The 18,254-nt window shown below is 50.1% G+C and overlaps 1 protein-coding gene across 1 annotated transcript in view; it reads left to right on the top strand.

Annotated features, from left to right (window-relative positions):
* Window positions 1-17,240, top strand: part of COPE (COPI coat complex subunit epsilon) — a 37,676-nt gene extending 20,436 nt beyond the window's left edge. The window contains exons 8-10 of the mRNA XM_081960064.1: window positions 1,529-1,597; window positions 10,927-11,001; window positions 12,782-17,240. Of these exons, the coding sequence (XP_081816190.1) occupies window positions 1,529-1,597; window positions 10,927-11,001; window positions 12,782-12,829 (192 nt within the window). The 3' untranslated portion in view covers window positions 12,830-17,240. The remainder of the gene's footprint in view (window positions 1-1,528; window positions 1,598-10,926; window positions 11,002-12,781) is intronic.
* Window positions 17,241-18,254: the final 1,014 nt, after the last annotated feature.

Genomic DNA, 18,254 nt, shown 5'->3' with positions numbered 1-18,254 from the left:
TTAACACGCTCTGATGCTAAGGAGTTCTACTCCCCCTCCCCACCTGAAAAGAACTCTGTTCCAACTGCCAGTTGCTTCACATTCCGTTACCTCAGTTCAAACTGACAGACATTCCACTCCTTCACTCAGGAGCGGTCTGGGGCTCCTTACAGTACTAAACATCAGTACCTCACCACAATGTCTATGCCTTCCACCTATGGAACTGCTTCCGGACTCAAAGCGGCGGGAGCGATATTCCCTTATGTGTTTCAATCACTGACCACCACTTAGCCAATGGATTGAACCAGATTTCTCCTGCGTTGCCCGATCACATAGTTTCATCGTGAAGCATGGGTATCCAGCTAGTATACCATAAAGCACTATGGAGCACCAGTACTTTACAGCCCTCTCTAAGCAGTTTGCAGAGTCAGCACCTTGCCCCCAACAATCTGGGTCCTCATTTTTCCGACCTCAGAAGGACGGAAGGTTGAGTCAAGCCTCGGGTCAGGATCAAACTTTGAGCAGTGGGAATGCAGTTAGCCTGCAAAGACAGTATGAGCAAACACACAGGGCACCTAGTCATAGATACATGTGATCGACAGCATTTTTCAGGTGTCAAAAAAGGTATTACTCAGAAGGTCTAAAATCAGAGTTTCTCAAACTCAGCCATTTTAATCCCCAGCCCATGAGGAATTCTAGGAATTTAAGACCGCACAATTTAAAGCTGCCAAGGTTGAGAAACACTAGATTTAAATCCAAAAAGACAGATTCCAATTGAGTAGTGGGGGGGCGGGGGATCTCTTAAGGATCCGTGGAGTTTAGTAGTGGAAATCAGCCTTGAACAGCTGTCTGAGACAGCTGCCTGGTGGAGGATACTTATACTTGGATTTCTGCCCTGGGCAGAAATTTTGATGGCGGAAATAATCCCCTTCAACTATAGGATTGTGGAAGTTTCAATTTCGAACCTTTGGGTCATTGCAAGCATGATGTGTTTTCCATTGGAATAAATCCTAGCCTAGGCGGATCAGATGAGTGGCTAATCCAGTTTGAGTTTTTGCATATAGCCTGTCTGAAAAATGAAATAGTGGCTGCTTCCTTACTTCCTGGCTTGCAGAAATCCTTAGCCTCTGTGGTTCAATTTCAGTACCAGATCAATGGCGGATAATTTCTCTGCTCTTGAGTCCTCCAAGGCAGAGACTCCTCCGCTACCTCAACTAAGAGCAGTGGTGGCGCAGTGGTTAGAGCGTAGTGCTGCGGGCTACTTCTGCTGAGTGCCGACGGCCAGCAGTTTGGCAGATCGAACCTCACCAGGGTCAAGGTTGGTTGAGCTTTCCATCCTTCTGAGGTTGTTAAAATGAGGACCCAGATTGTTGGGGGCAATAGACTGACTCTTAAACGGCTTAAGAGAGGGCTCTAAGGCACTGTGAAGCAGTACGTAAGTCTAAGTGCTATTGCCATTGCTACCTTGATGAAGGAACTTTTGCTTGGAAGACAACAACATATTGTGGTCCTATTCATGGCTGATTTTTGTGCTTCTCTCCCCTTTCAGGACAGCAGCCATCCTGAGACCCTGATCAACTTCGTAGTCCTCTCACAACACTTGGGGAAAACTCCAGAGGTAGGCGCTGCTTCTTTGCATTTATGGAGGTGGAGCGAGGAAGCATTTTCAACTCTTTTGACAGTAGAGTCAAAAATCCTTGACTTATAACCGGTTTCCTAGCAACCGATCAAAGTTACAGCGGGGGCCCCAAAAGATATTTACGATCTGGTTCCCAAGTTCTGACAACCACCAACCACTCCTGTGGTAACATGGCCACATTTGCAGTGTCCCGCACTCACAATCTCCAATTTATGACATTTTGACCAGAAAGCAGCATTTACTCTCAGTTTCTCACAAAACCTCATAGTGAACAATAACCTGTCACGAAAATGGTCATACGACGAGGTCAGCCACGTAATGACCTGCTTTATGACTGTCATGACTTACAACTACAATTGCCAGGGACTGCAGGTAGTCCTCGACTTACAACCGTTCATTTAATGACTATTGAAGTTACAATGGCACTGGAAAAAAAGTGACTTATGACCGTTTTTCAAGCATTGTACCTGGTCATGTGATCAAAATTCAGATGCTTTGTAACTGGTTCATATTTATGACGTGTGTCTCAGGCAGTGACGTGCAGTCAGGGGAGGCAGGGGAGGCGGAGCCTCACCACTCTCGTCATGAAAATAAAAAAGAATTACTCCAGGAAGCCGTGAAAGTGGCTGGGAGAGGTGCGCGGCTTGGTTTAGCCTCCCTGGACATCTCAGCAGCAGCCCCAAGTGTGCCGATCTCGCCATTTTTTACATCGGGCGAGCCCAGGATCCTTGCAAGGGGAATGGGACCACGTGTGCAGGAGGCTCCTCAGCTCCAGCCTCAATCAGCGCAGCCGCGGTCCCCTTCATCTTGCCTCAGGAAGGAGGGGAATGAGACCACGTGTGCAGGGGAAGGGGATCGCGGCTCTGCTAATCTGAGGCTGTGTGCTGAGGAGCCTCCTGCACACGTGGTCCCATTTCCCTTGCAAGGATCACAGGCTCGCCCAATGCAAAAAATGCCTAGGTACCATGTTTCCCCGAAAATACAACCTGTCCTGCGCTCACTGACCTAGCGTTATCCCGAAAGTACCAAGTTACAGGAGCCGGGGGTGGGGGGAGCGCTCACGTTGCTTGCCGCCTTCAATATACCGCTAGGTTGGGGAGTGGCGTTCTGTCCGGCCAGAGGGGAGAGTTGCCGGGCGGCTGCTCTCTTGTGAACTGGCTCCCGAAGAGCCGGGCACAGCCTCAGGGGCGAAGTAGCCATGAGGTAACTATGCTCACGAGCAGCCGCCCGGAAAATCCCCTCTCTAGCCGGGAAAAGCGCCATTCACTGACCTGAGCAGCCGCCCGGCAAATCCCCTCTCCAGCCGGGAAAAGCGCCATTCACCAAGCCCTTGCGCAGCTCTCCCAGGCGACCGCCGCTGGCTGCTGCTGCCCGCCGCCGCCCGCCGCCCCGCCCCGTGCATAACTTCCAAACTCCAAAACTTCCAGCATCGCCCGCTCTAGGAGTGCTCTCTATGGTGGGCCGGCTGCTGGAAGACTGTCCGGAAAACTCTCTGTCCAGCAGCCGGCCCACCATAGAGAGCACTCCTAGAGCGGCCGATGCTGGAAGTTTTGGAGTTTGGAAGTTATGCACGGAGCGGAGCGGGGCGGCGGCGGGCAGCAGCAGCCAGCGGCGGTCGCCTGGGACAGCTGCGCAAGGGCTTGGTGAATGGCGCTTTTCCCGGCTGGAGAGGGGATTTGCGGGGCGGCTGCTGAGGTCAGTGAATGGCGCTTTTCCCGGCTGGAGAGGGGATTTGCGGGGCGGCTGCTGAGGTCAGTGAATGGCGCTTTTCCCGGCTGGAGAGGGGATTTGCGGGGCGGCTGCTGAGGTCAGTGAATGGCGCTTTTCCCGGCTGGAGAGGGGATTTGCGGGGCGGCTGCTGAGGTCAGTGAATGGCGCTTTTCCCGGCTGGAGAGGGGATTTGCGGGGCGGCTGCTGAGGTCAGTGAATGGCGCTTTTCCCGGCTGGAGAGGGGATTTGCGGGGCGGCTGCTGAGGTCAGTGAATGACGCTTTTCCCGGCTGGAGAGTTTCCCGGCAACTCTCCCCTCTGGCCGGACAGAACGCCACTCCCCAACCTAGCGGTATACCGAAGGCGGCAAGCAACGTGAGCGCTCCCCCCACCCCCGGCTCCTGTAACTTGGCGCTCTCGGGATAACGCTAGGTCAGTGAGCGCAGGACAGGTTGTATTTTCGGGGAAACACGGTACCCAGGCATTTTTTGCATTGGGCGAGCCCGGGATCCTTGCAAGGGGAATGGGACCACATGTGCAGGCGGCTCCTCAGCGCACAGCCTCAGATTAGCAGAGCCGCAATCCCCTTCCCCTGCACACGTGGTCCCATTCCCCTCCTTCCTGAGGCAAGATGAAGGGGACCGCGGCTGCGCTGATTGAGGCTGGAGCTGAAGAAATTTCTCCGTTTGGGCTGCGCCCCTGCGATCGGAGCAACCACGTGGTTTGATGACGTCACCAGCCTCACCAGTCATAAACGTCACCGCACGTCACTGGTCTCAGGGCACGTGATCCCATTTGCAACCTTCTGACAGGCAAAGTCAATGGGGAAGCCAGATTCACTTAACAACCAGGTTACTAACTTGACAAACTCAGTGCTTCACTTAACAACTGTGGCAAGAAAAATCGTAAAATGTAGCAAAGCTCACTTAACAAATGTTTCACTTACCAACATAAATTTTGGGCTCAACTATGGTCGTAACTCGAGGACTACCTGTACTTGTACCTACAACCATCTCTTTTTGGCTAGTATAAGAGTTCAAGGAGCTTAAATAATCCTTCATTTCTGACCAACCATTTCAGGAAAGTTTCCAGATTCAAAATATACCATGTTTCCCCCAAAATAAGACTTAACTTCTGTCTTATTTTTCTTGGACCCCCAAGAAAAAGGCTAGGGCTTTTTGTGGGGGAGGTCTTATTTGTTGGGGGTGCAGGAGGTGGCGAACACAATCACCTCATGGCTGATCCAGCGAGGGCCGGTAGTTCTGTCTCTCCAGAGCCTGTCCTGGAGATGTTTCTGGCACACTCTTGCCAGCCCTAGCCCTGTCGACCTGGGACTGGGGGGAGGAGGACATCTCCAGGCACCCAGAGAGACAGAACTCCCGGCCCTCACTGGATCAGCTGATCCACTGCAGTTAAGAGGCTGAGGAGCTATGAGGTGACCAGGGAAGGAAAGGCAGCCTCCTATGCTGGTGACGCCCACACCTTTCACTAGGGCTTAATTTTGGGGTAGGGCTTATATTAGGCCTACCCCAAAAAATCGGGCTAGGCCTTACTTTTTTAATAGGTCTTATTTTCGGGGAAACGCAGTGCCATCTCCTTGGACAGAGCAAGGATAGTCTACTCACAGTTCACAGTTCTCTCTTTTATACTGCAAAATAGTATTTGGGATTGAAAACGAAACTGAGTTCTGCAAGAAAAAAGCCAAGGAAAATGGAAATACATTAAAAAAAAACATTCTCCAACTCCAGATGAAAAATTTTAGCCATGCAGAATTTGCAGAGGCAATCTTGTTAGTTCTTCTGTGCGCTGCTTGGGGAATCCAAGCATGGGTTAACTTTGTCCATTAGCCTAGAGACTGAGTTATGTAAATTGATGGCCACGCCTCCTCTGACTGGGCTAGTTCAGTTTTTTAACTCAGTCCAGCCTAAAGAGACGCAAAAACCTTTCTATGTTATTAGACAAAGTAATCATCATCATTATTATTCAGCTTGGATTCCCTCGGACCTCCGTTGTGTGACAGATTCTGAGTCTCTTTCGCGATAGTGTCGACAATTCCTGCATATGGGTTTGTTCCTTTTTGCTTATGGTTGCAATTGATTAGTTGGCGTTCCTAAAGTATCTGGGGCCAGGGAACCTTTTATTGACTGCGTTACCGCCTATGGCGCTATTCTCTGGGAAGTTCGGTTCGACGCCTTCGTTTGCCTTGCCGCGGTTGGGTGTCGGTTTGCCACCCCGCGTCGGCCACTTCATCCGCTACCCGCCACCCCCTTGGTCTCTTCCTTTTGCAAACACGCCGAGTCTGGATGCCCCGTCATCAGGTCGCTGGAGTCGCTGCCCTTACCTTTGGCATCACGCGCCTCCAGGAGCTGCGGCTGTGGTCGCTAGCTGCTTGCGAGGCTGTGCTTCTCCATGCTGTCGGCCATTTTCGCCGCCGCTGTAAGTTGCGGCGGCCATATTGGAGACAATTTCGTGCTGAAAACTAACGGTCTGGGTGCGTTTTTTTCTACTTTCCGCCCACAGTGACGTAAAGTCGCCAGTTATCTTGCTCCACGAAGGTTGGTTCACCACCATTCTGCTGGAGCACGCACTTGATATCTTGCGGCCTCTGTTTTCGATTGTGATCGACATTTGGCCTATCTTTGAACGTGAGCGTGAGCCTTTTCAATTCTAATACTACCATTACAGATCGTTCCACTACCAGGGGCAGCACTGGGACTTCCACTTCCCCTCAGCTGTCCTCCGATGCCACTGGGGCCTCTTCCAGAGTGGGTAGGACCACCACCAGACTGCTAGCCACAGATCCCGCGCTCATTCAGCGGCGCCTGACAGGGCCACTAAGCGTGCTAATAAAACTAAGAATGGGTCTAAGAATCCCACAATCCACAGGCCGCCTCCCATCTTATTGCCTGAGGGGCCTTCTACCTCCAGCTTAACTGGGATTCAAGCTTGGTCCCCAGACCTCCCTATCCCTCAAGGCTTAGCCACCGATGGGCCTGAATCAGGTCTTCAGGGCTCATCTGACCCTTCTGAATCCAGCCCAGGCCCAGTTCCTTCCCGTTCAGGGGCCTCGGCTACCTTTACTCCCACTGCCGCTGGCATTAGACCGGAGGACAATTCTGAATTTGATCTCTCCCCTGGGCTCAGGGACATGATTGCCGCTGCCATTTCTAGGGGAGTAGATACAGAATTGCAGCGTAGGAGTCAACGTTCCAGAAACTTGATCTCTGCTAAAGATTTATCCACCTCTCAGGCTGATCCCCCTTCTCCCTTGCCTTCCATCTACAGCAAGGGCTCTGTTCTGGGGGAGGAAGGGGAAATTTTGGATCTAGAGTTATCGGATGACGAAGGCTTGGTCCAGGATAAAGTTCCCTTCTTGGGCTTCTTCAGGCCGGCCTTATTTAAATCCTTACTTTATAAGGCCAAGGCCACTTCTAATTTGGGGGGAGCAACCACCCAAGCGAGCACCGAAGTGGGGCTTGACCCCACGGAACACTTGTTCGCTGAACAGGCACAGGAGCAGGAGGCTATTCCATCGCCCAAATTGTTTTTGGATGTGATCCAAAAGCAATGGTCCCAGCCCACCGCGGTCACACCTCCTAGCAATGGTGACAGGAAGCTTTACGCTTCCACACCGGAATTAGACACCATCCTACAGTTTCCTACTGTTGATCCTCCGATAGCGGCTTTGGCTTCCCCAGCCCTCATTCCATCCAAGATTTCGGAGGGCTTGAAGGCTGAGGACCGCAAGGCAGAGCTAGTTATTCGCAAAACGCACCAGGCGGCTGCCTGGACATTGCGTGCCGCTACGGCGCCCTTTTTTTTCAATAGAACCTCTTTAGTCTGGTTAAGGTAGCTACAGGAAAGACTAGCGCCAGATGATTTGCGCCATCATCAGGATATCGTCAAACTGGTGGCGGCATTAGAATTCTTCTCTGATGCCACGCTCAATGCGGCCAAGTTCACATCTTGAGCTGATTACTGACTCTTAAGACTATCTTTTTAGCAGTGACGTGCGGTGACGTTTATGACTGGTGAGGCTGGTGACGTCATCAAACCACGTGGTTGCTCCGATCGCAGGGGCGCAGCCCAAACGGAGAAATTTCTTCAGCTCCAGCCTCAATCAGCGCAGCCGCGGTCCCCTTCATCTTGCCTCAGGAAGGAGGGGAATGGGACCACGTGTGCAGGGGAAGGGGATTGCGGCTCTGCTAATCTGAGGCTATGCGCTGAGGAGCCGCCTGCACACGTGGTCCCATTCCCCTTGCAAGGATCCCGGGCTCGCCCAATGCAAAAAATGCCTGGGTACCGTGTTTCCCCGAAAATACAACCTGTCCTGCGCTCACTGACCTAGCGTTATCCCAAAAGCGCCAAGTTACAGGAGCCGGGGGTGGGGGGAGCGCTCACGTTGCTTGCCGCCTTCGGTATACCGCTAGGTTGGGGAGCCTCAGATTAGCAGAGCCGCGATCCCCTTCCCCTGCACACGTGGTCCCATTCCCCTCCTTCCTGAGGCAAGATGAAGGGGACCGCGGCTGCGCTGATTGAGGCTGGAGCTGAGGAGCCTCCTGCACACGTGGTCCCATTCCCCTTGCAAGGATCCTGGGCTCGCCCGATGTAAAAAATGGCGAGATCGGCACACTTGGGGCTGCTGCTGAGATGTCCAGGGAGGCTAAACCAAGCCGCGCACCTCTCCCAGCCACTTTCACGGCTTCCTGGAGTAATTCTTTTTTATTTTCATGACGAGAGTGGTGAGGCTCCGCCTCCCCTGCCTCCCCTGACTGCACGTCACTGCTTTTTAGTAGCTATCACATCGGCTAGACGTGTGTCCGAGTTGGCAGCGCTTTCCATCCGAGACGACCTTTGTATCTTCCATCCGAACAGAGTCGTCTTACTTTTGGACCCAATGCTCCTGCCGAAAGTCAACTCGTGGTTGCACAGGTCACAGGGAATCATTCTCCCGCATTTCTCCCCATGTCCATCTCATCCCCGGGAACGGCGTTGGCATCACCTCGACGTCCGTCGTTCACTTCGCTGCATCGTTCAGAAGGACGGAGGCCCTTTTCGTGTCTTTCCGACCAGCCACCATGGGGCAAAAGGCATCGTCTCACCCTATTGGCCGCTGGTTGAAGGCGTGTATTGCCCTCGCCTACGACTGTCAGTCCCGACCAGTTCCCAGTCGCATGACTCCCCATTCCACCAGGAGTGCTGCCACGACGGCGGCCTGGGCAATACAGGCCTCAGTAGAGGACATATGCAGGGCAGCGACCTGGTCATCGCCATCACGATTTATCCGCCATTACAAAGTGGATGTTTATGCCTCAGCCGAGGCGTCCTTTGGACGACGCGTGCTGCAAAGGGTAGTTTCTTCGGCTACGACACCAGACCAGCCCCGCTCCCGCCTCTAAAGTTTATAGCTTTGGCATGTCCCATGCTTGGATTCCCCAAGCAGCGCACAGCAGAATGGCCGTTGACTTACCTGAACGGTCCTTCTATGTGCGCTGCGAGGGGAATCCAAACCTGCCCTCGGCTTTGGCAGTTCTGGGCCTGGACTTACCTGTCTCAGATTACTTACCTGACTTGACTTTGACTTCTGTGCTACTTTTTGCATCTCTCAAACCGGCTGAACCTTCCTGCAAAACTGAACTAGCCCAGTCAGAGGAGGCGTGGCCATCAATTTACATAACTCAGTCTCTAGGCTAATGGACAAAGTTAACCCATGCTTGGGTTCCCCTCACAGAGCACATAGAAGGACCGTTCAGGTAAGTCAACGGTCGTTTGTAATCATTGTTTCCGTCGGAGGGATCTATCTTCCCTCCCCCCCCGCCCCAAAATGTTATTAATCACTATTTAGATAAGAGGAGAGAAATGTCCTGATGTAATGTAAGCCAGGATTCTAAATCTCTCCTTCAATCTGTGAGTAATTTCTGCCTCTTCAGGATAACTATAAGCCTCTTTAGCTGTGCCCCCCCCCTTACCCCCAAATTCTCTTCTACCCCAAATGGGTGAATCCAACATATTTAGAGACCCCCTCACATCCTGGATATAAATTGTTTCAACTCCTACCTTCAAAACGACGCTATAGAGCACAGCAAGCCACAACTAGACACAAGGACATTTTTCCCCCGGACGCCATTATTCTGCTAAACAACTAATTCCCTCAACACTGTCGAACTATGTACTAAGTCTGCATTACTATTACTATTAATCTTCTCATCGTTCCTATTACCCATCTCCTCCCACTTATGACTGCAGGACTGTAACTTTGTTGCTTGTATCCTTAGGATTTATATTGATTGTTTCCTAGTATTTGATTGCTTATTTGTATCTTATGACTATCATTAAGTGTTGTACCTTATGATTCGTGACAAATGTATCTTTTCTTTTATGTACACTCAGAGCATATGCACCAAAGACAAATTCCTTGTGTGCCCACACATGGCCAATAAAGAATTCTATTCTATTCTATTCTAAAGAGCAGGGCCAAATCGCTCTCTTTAAAATCAGATTATTTTTCCACGGGTGGAAAAGTCAAGCGATAGGACAAGTACTTAAACCTCAACAGAGGTTCAATACCATTTTCCCTTTGAAAACCTCCTCCCAAATATGCAAATTGGGTGAAGAATTTCAAGGATCTGGACATTCCTGCAACCAGAACACAAGAGTCCCCAGATAGAGCCAAAAAATAAAAAAATCAGCCTCCTTCAAAGGAGGACTTGTTAACTCACCTTCTCAAGGCACTCAATGGGCACATGGATCAAGCCAATATCTCTCTCTGCATCCAGGTGTCTTTTCAATCCTATTGTGCCTTCTTCTTCTTCTTTTTTTGGGGGGGGGGCAAGATTTGTATTCAGGAGTTATTGGCTGGATGACTTTAAGCTGGTGTTTCTCAACATTGTCAGCCTTAAACTCCTCTTAAAGTTGACAAGGTTGAAAGGCGTTGTTCTGTCTGAAGAGCCACTCATCCAAGTTGCTTTAGTGGATTCCTACACGCGATGAAATTAAGGCCTTAAATGACTCTTTCCAAGTCTAGAATCCTCAAGACAGAAGAGTAACTGATTAGGGATAATTAATTGCAGGCCTGTCCTTGATGCGCTTGGCTCCTCTCCCCACTGCCATTTTTGGCACGGGGGGGAGCAGGAAGTGGGAACTCATCCTTTCTATCCCTTGTTGTAGCCCTGGCCATCTCTTTCTCCCCTGACTCCTGGCCACAAAACACTCCTATGCAGCCAGCTGTTGCAAAGGAAATGGCTACGAAAGTTTTTCTTTGCTGTTCCATCAATGGTCCTTCCAGCTTCCTCACTGATCTCCGCTCCTGGCCCTCTTCTTCCCAATCCATTGTGAATTTCAGGGCAGCTCTCCTGACATCCTTCCTCTCGTGGCCACGTCTGTTGGGAGTCCCTCCTCTGCGTGGGAAAGGTCAGAGGTTGCCCAGTTCTCAATCAGCCTCCCGCTGACATAGAAGAATAGCTGGCTGGCTTTTCCCACTGCCACAGCCTTGTCCTTTGGGAGGGGAATTTGCTCTTCTCCTTTTCTGCAGATTTTTCTTTCCCCTTGTTTTTGTTGTTCATCGCTTGGTTTCTGTCCCCTCTTCCTTCCTTCTTTTAGGTGACCAACCGTTACCTATCACAGCTCAAAGATGCCCATAAAAGCCATCCGTTCATAAAGGAGTATCAAGCCAAGGTAAAGCATCTCTTCTCATTGGCTTTGCCTCCTGAGAGAGGGGAAGGGAAAGGGAGGGAGGGAGGGAGGATTTTTTTAAAAAAATACATTTTTGTTGTTTGTCAAACATTGCAAATTGTGGTTAAATCCTCCATATATTGCTGCAAAATACCGTATTTTTCATACACGCCTCGTTGGTGCTGAAAAGCAGCTTCTAAAGCACAGCTAATCGTCACAGGCAGCTGCAATTAGCAAAGCAGGCGAAGCGCCGAAGAGGTAAGAAGGCAGCAGCTGTTCTGGATTGCCATTTTGGGCCCCGAGCCTCGTGTTTTCAGCCCCCAAACGTTCCGATCACCCCCAGAAAACATGATACACAGAGGTGGTGATTGGTGGCGGTGTGCTCTGGCAATCCCAGCAGCCTGGAACGAGTCTCAAACGGAGCATTTGGAGACTGAAAACGCGAAGCGTGGAGCCCAAAAACGCAAGCCATTGTCTGTGGTAATCTCTGCAGCCAGGAAGAGGACGTATGGAGGCCAAAGGGTGGGGGCCTGTGGAGGGTCGGGGTTACATTCGGAATATAAGACACGCCCAAATTTTCAGCCCCTTTTACAGGGAAAAAAGTGTGTCTTATACTCCGAAAAAATAAAGTGTTTTCATCAGATTCAAGTATGGGAATAAATGCTTTTTTTTTCTTTTTACGACCCTTTAAACCATGGGTGTCAAACCTGCAGCGTCCTGTGACATATCACAACGTTTTCCCCCCTTTGTGGAGCTGGGGTGGGTGTAGCCTGCTTGTGACTCATCCGGCCCGCGGGCTGCCAGTTTGACTTAATCCTGCTTTAATCCCTTTTTTTCGGGGTGGAATCAAGATGACTGAGTGGAACTGAGCATTTACTGGCCAGGTGCCCTTCCTGACACCTATGTGGAGTTTGCAGCAGATATTTTCTCTTTGCACCCTGATAAAGAAAAAATCTGGTGGCTGCCTAGGAGCAAACTCTCAACCTTCCCAGTTGGGAGGTGCCACTCATTGGGAATAAATGAAATAACGGTTAAAATGTTCATTGAATGCATTCTTGCAGGAGCCCAGTTCTGGGGATTTCTCAGGCAACAGAGAAGCAATACAGGTGGTTCTCGAATTATGACCACAATTGGGGCCAGAATGTCCATTGCTAAGCAAGGCAATTATTAAACGAGTCGCAGCTGATCTTACAACCTTTGGGCTATATCCCTGCAGTTGTTAAACAAATCATGCAATTATTAAGCAACTCCAGCTTCTCCCATTGACTTTGTTTGTCAGAAGCCTGTTCAAGATTTTACAGGTAGTCCTCGACTTATGGCCACAATTGAGCCCAGAATTTATGTTGCTAAGTGAGAAATGTGTTAAGTGAGTTTCATCCCATTTTGCTTTTCTCGCTGCATTTGTTAAGTGAATCACTGCAGTTGTTAGATTAGTAATACTTTTGCAAGTGAATCTGGCTTCCCCGTTGTCAGAAGGTTGCAAAAGATGATCACGTGACACCCCCCCTCCTTCCCAGAACACAACTACTGTCATAAATATGAGTCAATTGCCAAGCATCCGAATTTCACATGACCATGGAGATGCTGTAATGGTTGGAAGTGTGAAGTGATGGTCGTAGGTCACTTTTTTCAGTGCCGTTGTAACTTTGAACGGTCACTAAATGAACTGTTGTAAATCAATGACTGCCTGTATTGCCCTTTTTAGCTGTTGCATTGTGGATTTGATTCTCCCCTTAGAATGTACATTTATTGTCTTTCTTTCTTTGTGTTTTGGGCTACAAAGGAGAATGACTTTGACCGCCTGGCATTGCAGTACACTCCCTGTGCTTGAGACCTCAAATCTACAGCATCTTTAGAAGTTGGATTCAGCCCAAGGATCTCGCAGGAATCTCTTTCTCTGCCCCTAGCAGAAACTGGACATTTCCCTGAGTTGGCCGCAAGCAGCAAAGCAATCCGGGTTTTCCAATGCTGTTTCTCCAGTATCTTTGGGCTCCTGTTTTAAGCAAAGACCGGGTGGAATAGAGACTTGAAAATGCCAAACCTTTTCAACATTCCCAATAAATCCTCCCTTAGGTTTGCTTGTGAGACCGTTTCCCACTTGAAAATATGAATTACTTTTCTGTCCAAGTATTGATCCTGTTAAGACCCTGTTCCTCTTCCAGGTGGCCCCCGCAGTGGTTTCTTTTGCATTCTTTTCACAGACACGCATGTTGAACACGGGGCCGACACGCTTGATTCTCCCTGGGTATTTTAAGTTCTTATTCATTCATTCGCAATTGAAGCAGCAGGTTCCTTTATGGTGAAAAAAAAACTGTGATTTTGCAGACTTATTTATATCACACCTTTATTATATTCATAAATAACTCAAGGCAGCAAACAGATACACTGCTTTTTTTCCTCACAACAACTCTCACAGGTGGGTTGAATGGAGAGTGATTGGCCATCATCCAGCCAATTTTCACTAGAACCCACTATCTCCTGAGGATTAGCCTAGTCACCCAGACAGCTTTTAGGCCTAAGGTAGGACTAGAACTCACAGTCTCCTGGTGATTGGCCCAAAGTCACCCAGACAGCTTTTAGGCCTAAGGTAGGACTAGAGCTCACAGTCTCCTGGTGATTGGCCCAAAGTCACCCAGACAGCTTTTAGGCCTAAGGTAGGACTAGAACTCACAGTCTCCTGGTGATTGGCCCAAAGTCACCCAGACAGCTTTTAGGCCTAAGGTAGGACTAGAACTCACAGTCTCCTGGTGATTGGCCCAAAGTCACCCAGACAGCTTTTAGGCCTAAGGTAGGACTAGAACTCACAGTCTCCTGGTGATTGGCCCAAAGTCACCCAGACAGCTTTTAGGCCTAAGGTAGGACTAGAACTCACAGTCTCCTGGTGATTGGCCCAAAGTCACCCAGACAGCTTTTAGGCCTAAGGTAGGACTAGAACTCACAGTCTCCTGGTGATTGGCCCAAAGTCACCCAGACAGCTTTTAGGCCTAAGGTAGGACTAGAACTCACAGTCTCCTGGTGATTGGCCCAAAGTCACCCAGACAGCTTTTAGGCCTAAGGTAGGACTAGAACTCACACTCCTGTTTCTAGCCTGGAGTCTTAAGCACTAGATCAAACTTACTGTCATTTTGCAAGATGATAGAAGTTGTAGTACAAACTCTCTGCAGAGCTTGGGGATGTTTCTCTTCAATTTCCTCTTGTAGATGAGATAATGGCATGTAGAGAGTTAACATTTTAAGAGTGGCTGGGCTTCCATGATAATCCTGGTTAGCCCGAACCATGATGAGAAAAGGTTTGTAAATTAACATCTTGCAGCATCAGGGTTCACAACATGATCTACATTTCTGTTAATAGACTCTGTTAAGTAAGGAACACTTCTCCATAGTGAGGGGAGGGGTATCCAGGATAGGATGGGTTGACCTTGTCCTCATTGATTGGGCTGAGTCAGATAAGCTCTTTGGGCCACACCCTGGTCACCATATACCACCCAGTTATCGACTCAGCCCCTCAACGGGCGGCTGTGATCATCCCAAGTTCCTGGAAAATTTTAGAGGATTGAACTCACTGTTTACTTGATAGCATTCGCTGCCTCCCTGCCTGAGTGAGTAACTGGCTCTTGGCTGAGTCCCTGGCCGGGAAGAGAGAGAACATGCGCAGCAAGCCCTTCAGGGCAACACACAGCCCACGTCATAAAGAGATACCTAGGGCACTAATCGAGACTGCGGGTGAGGGGACGCTCTCCTGGAAGCCCCGGGAAGGCAGTCACGTCGGAGAGGTTCAGCTGGCACCGGAGCACTGCCACTTCCCCCCCCCCCAGGGGGTTGAGCAGTGAACCGCGATGTTTTAAAACGCAGCGGCGCGCCCGCACCTCCCTGCGAGTGCCAGAGAGATAGCGGCCCGAGATAGCTCGGAAGAGAGCAGAAGAAGAGAGCTCTCTAGCGGCAGCGGAAGCCACGCGGCAGCCCCAAAGGCACAAGCCGTTTCCACGTGTTCCCAGGGAGAGGAACTTTTGGAATTTGGAGCTGGTGGCCATTTTGGAAGCACGGGATCCAAGATGGCGACACCCAGCAGCATAGAGGACAGGCAGGCAGGACTCTAGAGTCCAGCCCAGCAGCCAGCAGCCCCACCGGAGGAGCGGAGGAGCAGCTAAACAGAGACTGCTACAGAGGCTGCTAAGGGAAGAGGAGGCGGCAAGGCAAAGACAAAGAGAAAGCACGTCTCCTCCAACGGGGCCAGAGTCAGGCTGCAGCTCCAAGCCCCCAAAGCCTGGCTCCAAATACGAAAGGCGAAGGCACCGAGACTTGGAGCGCATTTGCCACAAGGCCAGCAGCAAGAGGTCTACCCATGGCCAGGAACCTGGGGAAGGATTTCCAGGGATTCTTTCTCCTGGCAGGACTGCAGATGGGGAACCCCCCCCCCCACACACAGGTGAGGATTCCCCTTGATACTTTGGGCATCTGGGGGGCTGCACAAGGATGGCAATCCCCCCACGCCCCACAGCAGCGGGATCCTCGTCACAGCCCTTCCTGTCCACACCTGTTGGCACAGGCGGGAATACCACCCACATCAGGGATGCCCAACTTCCAGGATATGATGATGCGGGCCTTCCAGCAGTGCATGGCAGCAACCTTTCAGCAACCACAGATAGCGACCCAGACAGCCCCCGTGCCTAGGGTCTTGGAAGGGCTAGAGACTCAGGAGGAAGATTTTCCAGAATCACCTGCCTCCTCCCAGGGGGACAGCGATTCGGATTCCGAAGAGAGCAAAACCAGAGAGGATAGACTCCATGAGGATGAAGGCATGCCTCCTCTGAAACCTACCTTCTCCGGATTGTTCCAGCCCTCTTTGTACAAATCCCTTCTGTTCAAGGCCAAGACATCTCCCAAGGTTGGCAACAGGCCAACAGAAGCCCCGGTGCAACCCCAGGGGTTTTCAGTGGAAAACATTTTCGAGGAGCAAGTCATCGAGGCAGACACGGTGCCCACACCCAAGTCTTTCCTAGACATGATCAAGCGGCAATGGGCCTCCCCCACGGCAGGCCGCATGCCCACTTCCACGGACAAGACCTTCAATGTGGACAGGGACATGGCCCAGGTGCTTTTGCAACCCACCATCGATGCGCCTGTCATGGCCTGGCATACGCCTACTAACATGCCAGGGGAACCAGAGGATGCCTTGAAGGCGGAAGACAAAAAAGCTGACCTCACCTTACAGAGGACGCATCAAGCAGCGGCCTGGGCAGTGAGAGCAGCCACCACTGCCTCCTTCTTCAACCGGTCTTCTCTGCTGTGGCTGCAAGACCTGCAGCAGTGAATCCCCATTTCGGATGGCAAGGCCCACCAAGACATCAACAAGCTGGTGGCTGCCACTCAATTCTCCCCAGATGCTACCTTAGCTGCAGCCAGGTTTGCCTCCAGGGCGATCGCCTCATCTGTGGCATCTCGCAGGTTGCTTTGGCTGAAGCAGTGGCAAGCGGAAGTACGCCACAAATGGCGCCAGGCATCGCCCCCCTTCATGGGAGAATCCCTATTTGGAGCAGCCCTCGACCCATTCCTGGTAGAGAACAAGGACAAGCGGAAGGTGCTCCCCACCGTTCACAAGAAGTCCAACTTAAAGGCACCCGGAGTCAAGCTTGATCTGGAAGAGACTTCACAAATATACATTTGGTTGCAAAAAAAAGATTAAATTAAAATCCAAACTATGTGGTAATTCTCAGCCCAGCTCACCTCATAGGGTTGTTGTAGGGAAAACAGAAGGAGGGAGGAGTATTAGGTATGTTCACTACCTTGAATTATTTATAAGCAATAATAAAGGTGGGAAGGGAGATAGGTGGATATAGATAGATTGATAGAGCAATGATACCCTGTTTCCCCCCAAAAAGACAGGGTCTTATTTCCCCCCCCACCCCGATATAAGCACTTGGCCTTATTTTTGGGGAGTGTTGGGAGTATACTCCTAGTGTTGGGTAGGCAACATATATCTATATACAATAACAAATGATGGTGGTTGCTTTAAATGGGTGAATGTACTTAGCTGTAATTAACACTACAATAAGAGGGAGTCAGGAGAGCTCACTCTCTCTCTCTCTGCTTGTCCTATGCTTGATAACTACTTGCTCTCTTGATGACTGGAACGTGAACTGCGACTGTAAGCAATTGTTTGTTCTTTGAATTGTGTTTGGACATATATCTATTATCACTGCTTGTGAAGCAATTATTAGTAGTAAAGCTACTTGTTTTTTACTAGCAGTGTCTGAAACTCTATTCGTGTGTTTTTTTTCTACTAGCAACGTTCTTTCTCTCTAGCCATACATTCCGCTGCGCTATTTTCTGTCTCCCAACGGAGATACCCCTAACAGGGAGGTCTTATTATTTTTGAGGTGCAGGAGGCACTGAGTGTGGTCCCTCATAGCTGCTGTATTGCGCATCGCTGGTCCTGCTGCTCTTTTTGCGGCAGCCATTAGCGCGACAGAAGGGTCGTGCTGGCTAGAGTTGCAGGAGCAGCTGTTAGGTAAGGGCAGGTGGGGTGCATGGAGCATGTTCCCCCCCTCCCCCCCTCCGGCCTCGCTTCCTCATATCATGAGCAACCAACCAGAAAAAATAGCGGGAACTGGCTGTCCATGCATTTAAATATTTTCAGGGAGGGCTTATTTTCGGGGAAACAGGGTAAATATAGATGGACATGGATGGATGGTAGAGAATATAGTTAGCCCTCAGATGGAAGGCCACCGGGAAATCTCTGAGCTAGGAATTACATTGGGAAATGTGAAGAAAACTGTGGCCAACCACATCCCTTTTCCTGCCTCCAAGGTCCCTTCCAACTCTAGTATTGTATTGTATTGTATTGTATTGTATTGTATTGTATTGTATTGTATTGTATTGTATTGTATTGTATTGTATTGTATTGTAAGACAGTTAATTTTGGCCCACTTTACGACCTCTCTTGTTAAGCAAATCACTTCAGTTATTCACTAATTACTAACATGGTTAGGTGAATCTGGCTTCCCCTTTGACTTTGCTTTTGTCAGAAGGTCGCAGAAGGGGATCGCATGACCCCGGGATGCTGCAACCGTCATAAGTATGAGTCAGTTGCCAAGCCGTCTGAATTGTGATCACGGGTCTGTAGGGCTGCTGCAAGGGTCATATGGAAAAGTGGTCATAAATTCCTTTTTTCCAGTGCAGTTCTAACTTCAAGCGGTCACTAAATGAAGTACCTGTATACTGATCCATGCATTCCTCCCCTCCATCGGGGCTAACCTT

This window comes from Natrix helvetica (assembly GCF_964273705.1).
Source record: "Natrix helvetica genome assembly, chromosome: 1".
In the NCBI taxonomy this organism is placed as follows: Eukaryota; Metazoa; Chordata; class Lepidosauria; order Squamata; family Natricidae; genus Natrix; species Natrix helvetica.
The sequence above is the reverse complement of the archived record's forward strand: the minus strand, read 5'-3'. Positions and strand labels throughout refer to the sequence as shown.